Source organism: Phragmites australis, chromosome 1 (genome assembly GCF_958298935.1).
Source record: "Phragmites australis chromosome 1, lpPhrAust1.1, whole genome shotgun sequence".
Taxonomy (NCBI): Eukaryota; Viridiplantae; Streptophyta; class Magnoliopsida; order Poales; family Poaceae; genus Phragmites; species Phragmites australis.
In genome coordinates, this window is record NC_084921.1 from 2,764,432 (window position 1) to 2,772,775 (window position 8,344).

Here is an 8,344-nt window from a genome sequence, read left to right on the forward strand (position 1 = left end):
ATTGTAAGCTCGCGTGCTCTGAAATACGCCTCCATTGTAAGCTCGCGTACAAGCTCGCGTACTCTATAAAATGCCTTCGAGTCGGCAATCTCCGTTGTATCACCGACTTGTGGGCCCAACGAAGTTCTGGGTCCACATGTCGGTGATGCAAGCGTCGTCTTTGCCTTCACACGCGAGACGCGACGCTTCGTTCCATAAACCCAAGGCACACTCCACTCTCTCTCTCTCTCTCTCTCTCTCTCTAGGGTTTCGCCTCTCCGCCACTGCTGCTGCTCCTCCTCCTCGCCGCCGCGATGAGCGCCGCCAGGCCGGACCACCGGCGCCACCACCCGCCGTTCCTCCGCGACCTTTCCTCCCCTATGTCCTCTTCGTTGCGCCTGCCCCCTGCCTCCCGCCGGCGCGAGACCCAGTCCTCCACCCCACCGCCGCCTCCCCCGCTGCTCTCCCTCGATGACCTCTCCCATCTCTCCCCCTCCCCGCAGCCCGCCACGCCTCCGCAGGCGACGATGAGCCCCTTGCCTCCGCCCCCGCGCGTCGGCATCTTCTCCTCCCCGCTACGGTCCAACGGCTCGCCCGTCCCCTCGGCGTGGTGGTCCCCGTCGAGGGAGGAGAAGCCCAGGGAGGGATCGCCGATGGATGGCGTCCAGCAGCACCAGCAGTCCCCGACGACGTCGTCAGGACAGCAGTCACAACAGCAGCAGAAGGTGGCGCTTATCACGCTGCCGCCACCTAGGGAGGTGGCGCGGCCGGAGATACCGAGGGACTCGACGCCTGCAGCCGGCCGGGTCGATGAGGAAGAATGGGTCACCGTTTTCGGGTATGTGGCCTCACCTCTAGCTAATTTGATGGAATGGATGTTTTAAGATTGTGAATTGTAGTATAATTTGTGGCATTGGGTTCATATAGTTGTGCATGTTTCATGTTGCGATTAGAGTAGATATTACTGCTAAGGGACTGGTTATGTATCAGTGTATGTGAAATTGATAATGTTTTCTTCTTTAATTGTAGTAACTCTACGCGGTTGGTGAGATCCAGGTGATGATATAGTTGTCAACTTTCATGTTTATTCGAAATTAATTTGTGCTGCTAAGTTTGACACCCTTTAGATGTCTAGAGAGAGTTGTCTTCCAAAGATGGAATTGCAATAGCTATGACTTTCAAGAATGTTGTACCTATTAAGAGATTGAATTTTGACCAAAGCAACGCAGCTCCAGATGTTATGGGCTGGGTTTGGGCCTGATATATAGTTTGTTTGTTAGATGGGCTGGAATTACTGTTCACGATGCGCACTGTAGCTGTGCAGTACTGTACCTGAATTAGAGAAGTCTTAGATATAAGATTGTTAGGAGATAAGATTTGTTAGTTAGGCCGTTCCTATATAAAGGAGGGTGTAACTAGGGTTCAACTTATCGACGGTTACCTCTCCAAAATCGCGGTAACCGAGCTTACCGCTCCGCATCGATAATAGAAACCGATCGGTTTTCAAATTTGAATTCAAAAAATTCAAAAATAAAAAAATAAAAAAATCCTAAAAAACTAGAGATGATTCTAAGACCTTCTGTGAAAAAAAAATAATGTCGTTTGCATCATATTCTATAAGGAGGAAGTTTGAAAAAAAGGAAAAAAGTTGAAGCCTGCAGCCCATTTATTAACTTATGTTAAGGAAAAGCTTAACATATAAACACATATTTTTCTTGTGTAGGGAGTATCTTAAGAGGATCTTTAAAATTGGTTTCACTTTATTTAGAGTTTTATTAATTTCTCCATGATTTTTACAAAGTTCACAAGCATAAAGTGAATATGTTAAGAAACAACATTATAATTAACTTTTTAATGTCTACCATTATTTTTCCTACATAAAGCATAGTATAAGTAAACTAATAAAAGTGGTTTCACTAATTTTGGAGGTGTGATGGGTTAGTTATGAATTAATCTAGTTGCAACACATTTACACAATCCTGCATGTAAATAACTATTTCATGAGTTTATGTATTTTCAAAAGACATAAGATCATGTAAGAAGACTAACAAAATTGGTTTCATGATTTTTGGATTAGCAAATAGTAAATTATGCATTTAACTAGGTTTAGCAAATACATTTTTCACAGAAAATATTCAACTTTTTTATGAGTATAAATACTTTTATCATGTAGATCATGTTACAAGTAAACCAACAAAATTTGTTTCACTTGGTTTGAAGCTCAGATGAATTAGTTATTTATTTTACAAGATTGAGCTATTTTTTTGTTTTTTTTGTTGAACTTCACTAAAATTCGAGAAAACCACTTGATAAATCGCTAAAACCGAACGGTTACTGACAATTCGAAAATGCTGAAAAACCGCTCAATAAATCGCTAAATGCGGTCAGTAACCGTAGCAAACTGACTGGTTACCGTTCGGTTGATTTGGTCTGAATTCTCGCCGAATTTTAAATTTGACCAAGTGAATTTTGAGCAAATTCTTGCTGAATTTTGCCTGGCTATCGCGATAACCGTGTTTTTCTGGTAACCGCTGTCGAGCGGTTTTCGGGGTCCAAACGGTTTTGTGAACCTTGGGCGTAACACTCATTGTAGGCGAGCAGAAAATAGATAGAAAAGAAGGTTCAAAGCCTCCAAAGAGAGGGCAAACTTATCTATCTATCTGCTACTCCCTTCCCATAATCAACATCCATATCATTTGGTATCAGAGACCTCTGATCCTCCACCTGCAACCATTGCTGCACCGCTGCTGCTGTCCTGCACGTCACTGTAGCACTGCGCTATTATAGCGACACCCGTCTTGCTGCGGCGATTGGATCCTCTGGAGTCCACCGTCATGGATGTCGCCCCCATGAAGTTCTTCCTGACATATGAGGAGTTCCTCGACAATTTCTACTTCAGCATGAAGCAAAAGTTAGAGCAAATGGTGGCAAACGATGAGGTGGAACTTGGCGATTTCTTCAACTGCGCGGAGCTACGGATGGAAGATGGCGCCCACAACGATGGTCCTGTCTAGTCCATCGGCGCATCCCTGGTGGTAGGATCTGCCGCTTCACCTGCCGCATCCTCCAGTGCGGAGTTGAAGGAGGAGTGCATGCGGAAGGCAACGGCGGTGGCCGAGTTTGCTATCCCTGCTGGCCGCCCTTCTGCACCCGCTCGCTTGGCCGCTCGACCTGCGAGATTCCCGACGCCGTCCACACCGACAACCTTCTCCTGTTTGCCGCCACAACAGAAAGCTCCGCCTCCGCGCACCCGACTGCAAGCGCCCATCTACCGGTCTTGTCATCCTCAGGTCCGACAACCCCAACGCCCCCTGCTTGGATCCACTGGCCTGCTGGCCTCGGTGGGTCTTCCGGCCTTGGCTTCCGCAACGCCGATGTGCGTGGATCTGCAGCGCGTCCGCCAGTGTCGTCTCCTGTTCCGTCAGGCTGCCTCTCCAACCGGTCGATGCCACTCCTCCGATGTGCGCCGCCTGCACCGACCGACAACGGCTGCCCTACGCCGCACGACTTCTTGGTGCAAATCCACCATCCGTTGGCTCGCTAGCCTCAGCGGTACCTGCTGGCTGCCCGACGCCATCCGCCAAGCCTCTCCACGCGCCTGCGCTGTTCTACGTCGCCTGTGCCGCTGGATCTCCTGTTCCAATCGTGTCCAGCGCCAGGCTGCTAAGCCCCCGTCAGGTCTTCCGCCGCCCCCATTGGCCTCTGTAGCATTGGCCTTTACTCCACCCGGCGCCACCTCCTGATTCGCCGGTGCCGCCTCTTGCTCCGCCTCCCTCTGTTCGGCCTCTCCTCTGCACCATGCAGCCCCGTTGGCCGTGCATTGGCCGTTGGAGTTGTGATGTCGGCCTCCTCTCAAGATATCTGGGAGCCGTTCTGTTGGAATCTCCCTTCTGCACCCTCAACTACATGCCGCTTCTTCAGGCTCTAGCGCATGACCTTCACCACTGCATGGCTCGACTACCTGATGGTTTCTGTGATGTTTAGCTGCAACGAATTCTCAGGCACCAACTGAAGCCATCCTGATAGTTTCTGTGATGTTTAGCTGCAACGAATTCTCAGGCACCAACTGAAGCCATGCAATCCCATGCATCTTTGCTACGCATAGCTTCCACAAGGGGCAGCAGACCATTCCCTCAGAGTCCTTTTGTATTGGACTCTATTCAAGTCAACAGTTCAAGGTTCTTCGGCAGCCTGCTGGGCACGCACAAAGGCAACCTCCATCACTGCCTTCGGTCCTGCAACACCAAGAGCTCAGGCCACCACCACAGCTCGAGGATGAGCTATCTTGAAGGGGTGGTGTAATGTTATGGGCTGGGCTTGGGCTTGAGATATAGTTTCTTGGTTAGTTGGGTTGGAATTACTGTTCACGACGCGCACGTAGCTGTGCGATACTACAGCCTGAATTAGAGATAAGATTATATTAGTTAGAGATAAGTCTTAGAGATACAATTGTTAGGATATAAGATTTGTTAGTTAGGTCGCTCCTATATAAAGGAGGGTGTAACACCCATTATAGGCAAGCAAAAAATAGATAGAAAAGAAGGTTCAGAGCCTCTAGAGAGAGGGCGAACTTATCTATCTATCTGCTACCCCTTTTCATAATCAACATTCATATCACCAGAGATCAAAGGAGAATAGGGTGCAAGATGCCTATTACTCGCTTCCCTTGAGCAAATTTGTAAATCACATTGGTTGACTCACTTTTGGTGGTTTTTTTTATCAAATTAGGACTTGTTTGGTTGCCTGTATGGCCCTAGCTTAGCTCGTGTTTGTGAGCCAAGCTGTGTGCATGGAATGCCACTTTGTTTGGTTGGATGCATGTGCTCAGCCTGGCTGAGAAGAGATTGTGTTTGATTCTCCGCATGAGTACATGTTGCATGAGATTGGAATAAAAAAGCAAGTGTAAACATGATGTTATTTTGCATAAATACACTATATAGTTCTTAATAGTTTATAGCTATACTGAGCCTTAATCCAATTTGAAATGCACTAATATGAGTTAATACTCTCTAATCATACGCTAATACCATCATTAGCCGAGTGCATGCCTGCATCCCGCGAGCTTGGCTCTGAAGAAATGGCCAATTTCCGCGAGCCAGGGCCAGGAGTGCATGCTGGCAACCAAACAGCTGCTCCCTTCATCTCACTGGCCAGGCTAGACCATATACAGGCAACTAAACACACCCTTAGAGTATGGTAGTTTACGCGATCGACAAGCTCGTTGGCAATTGATGGAATTTTGTACGATTGTTGTTTTATAGCTTCAACTATTGAAGGCGTAGTTAAGCCCTATTTGGTTCAGCTTCTACTGGTTTTTGCTACTCAGAAACAGAAAGCTGAACCAAACAGTCCGCTTTTGAAAAGCAAAAATATTCATTATTACCGGAAGTCAAAAGTTAGTCTGGAGAAGTTTTTGTAGTTTCTGAGGGATGATGTTCTGAGAGGTATTACATATATTATACATTTCATTCGCATCAAAAGCCAATTAAAGAACAGCTTTTGGAAAAGCCTCAGCCCAACCAAACAGGCCCTTAACAGATATGAGGATTGACCCATTCCCAGTTGGGTATCAGGAGGAATTGATACATTTCTGCTTCATTTGCTTATGGAAGTTTAATTTGTTAGCATCAATTTTTGATTAATAATACATGTTCCAGTTAGTTAATAGAATCTGCTTAGTATAGCTATAAACTAGGATGCCTTCTGATCTTTTGATTTCCTGATTAGGCAGTTGATATTTCTTTTTTTGGTTTACAGTGCCTCAGGTCATATTCTGCTAAGCCCATGTGCTAGGGAGTTATTTAATGCTCATATGTCATATCCGATGGATTGTTTGTCCTCCCTCATGATGATTCTTACCTTTTGTTATTATCATGCTAATAAAGTTTGCTACATTTTGGTGGAAACATGCGTAATTTTTATTAATGTTCGAGTTTTAAGTGCACAAGAATGGAAATTAGGAAAGGAGAACCCAATAAATATTAATTAAGCAGTTTTAGAATCACTTGTATCTTACAGTAATTTAGTATGTTATTCAGTTTGTGACCTACATTTCCCAGGCACTACCGCTCTACGCAGTTAGACAAAACATTCAGATATGCGTGCAGGCTTTGGTTGGTCATTTTATTTGGAAAAGATCATGAGTATCTATAAGACATAGTGTGCCCCTTGCGCACTTGATTCTCTGAACATCTGATGAGCTTTCAATTGTCAGACATGTTCTGCATGTTGTATTGATTGGTTATGCTGGATGGATGCCAGTGTAGTTAGGCTGTATGATTTATTTCATTTTGATTAATGTCTTGCATCTTATTTCTGTTAGATTTTCTCCTGGTGATACTAACCTGGTGCTGCGAGAATTCGGGAAATGTGGGATAGTCCTGAGACATGTTCCTGGTCCAAGGGATGCAAACTGGATGCATATCTTGTATCAGGTAACTACTGACAACTGAACTGTTTAAGCACTTATAACACACTGGATCTTTGTTCACCACTATTACAAATAATGTTACTTTAGAATAAACTTAAAATAATCTAATGGAGTAGGTGCCATTTCTTGTGCTGAAGTAACTAGCTGCATTTAAGCTTTTATTTGGAAATATGTTGAATGGAAGTGATCTCTGATCAAGATTATGTGCTGTTTTGAAGTCCTGACAATTCTTTTTAAGTGTTAAGCTGATGCAACCCAGAAATCACGATGTAATATGTTGTTCAGACATACTGTGTAATCATGGAGGTAGAAAACTGAATAATGCCATTGGGGGCTTCTTTTTACTTCAGAAATATAATAATCTTAACCTGGCTACTGTGTAAACTTATTGGATCTATAGCACTTCTACTATTTTCCGATAAGTACCCTTTATTTTCAGGTGCCTTTAGGCTAGATTCTCTAGGATACTACTGATGTTCATGACTCTTTTTAACCTGTTGATTGTTTTCCTCCGTTCCCCTTTCTTTTTATTTCTTTGTCCTGATAGTTTCCTGCTTTAAATTTTGTTCTGAGCATAAGAACAAAAGAATAAGTCAATTTGTAATCGAAGCAAACCACACCATTTTTTTGCTAGCCTCTAGTCTCGGAATTTGATTTTGTAAACATCACTTTGATCATCAGAAGAAATTAATACTCGTTATTAAAGCAAAACATGGTTGACAAAAGATTTATCTTATTAGTGTATCAAAGAAAAAAGTATACAGAGTGATATAAATGCCATGTGTAGGACATTTGCAGCAATATTTTCCCTTTATTTTCACTATCCTGTGTATTTTTGGATTAGATTCCAAAATTTATAGGGCATTACCTTATATGATGCGACAATTTTTGGCTGCCACCTACCAGCAATAATATTCTCATGCGGACTCACTGTTTGCTTAAGTTGAATCATTGAAAGATTATAAATCAATGCAAACAAATCAACTAGATGCCGTTGCTCTATCACCTTGATTTAGTGCAGTTATCTTTGCTCACTTGTATATTGTTCTTTGTTATGTTTAGAGCCAGCATGATGCCCAGAAAGCACTGGCGAAGCATGGTCAACAGTTAAACAGTGTTCTTATTATTGGGGTGAAGCTAGTGGATCCATGGCAGAGGCAGTATCTGAATGAGAACACCAACGAGAACTATCAGGGCAGTGCAACAGTCCCATTTCCATCGCAGCCTGTAGCACCAAGCGGCTTTGCGACCAGGAACGCACTAGCACCTTTGCCTAGGAACGCTATGCCAAATGGCAGCTGCAATGAGATCAGCTGTGGTGCTTCTGGGGCCATTGCTTCACCTGCAAAATCGGTCCTGTCCAAAGTTATGGATTTAATATTTGGCATATAAGTCAAATGGTGGTGATTTTTTGGAAACTTCAAGGCACAATGCGGACCACCGATCAACATTACGACGATAACATTTTTTTTATGTCTGTGGCTCACATTGAGTATCATTTTCAGTGCGCAGATCGTGTATTGCATCCCTACCATTGTAATGTGATGGGATGCATGGGTTGTGTCATACTGTACGGCTGTACCTGTTCCTGTTGTGATGCTTTGGATCTAGTTCCTCCGAGAAAGGGAAAAGGGGGAGTAAAAAGTGATGATGTTTACGTGAGTAGTTTTTAAGAACTCTAGCTGAGTGGCATAAGTCAAATGGCTGAATTATTGCCATGCAAATTTTATCAGTTGGGTTCCTAACTTTGAAGTCATGTACATCGAATGATTCTTATTTGTTGAACATGTCTTAGATCGTTTATAAAGGATTTGACGCAAGGGAGTGATGTCTTGTATCATGTGTCAAACTGGGAATGGAATGCGAATTGTCTCCCTAGTGGAAACAACGGACCTGGGTTCTCTTTTGCTTCGGTGTTGTCTGTATCTTGCAGGA

The 8,344-nt window shown here is 44.0% G+C and overlaps 1 protein-coding gene across 1 annotated transcript; it reads left to right on the forward strand.

Moving 5' to 3' along the window:
• Nucleotides 1-162: 162 nt before the first annotated feature.
• Nucleotides 163-8,138, forward strand: LOC133916294 (nuclear pore complex protein NUP35-like). The gene is made up of 3 exons (XM_062359944.1): nt 163-817; nt 6,302-6,413; nt 7,472-8,138. Exons 1-3 carry the CDS (start codon nt 294-296, stop codon nt 7,799-7,801), a joined length of 966 nt encoding a protein of 321 aa, XP_062215928.1. The 5' UTR covers nt 163-293; the 3' UTR covers nt 7,802-8,138.
• Nucleotides 8,139-8,344: the final 206 nt, after the last annotated feature.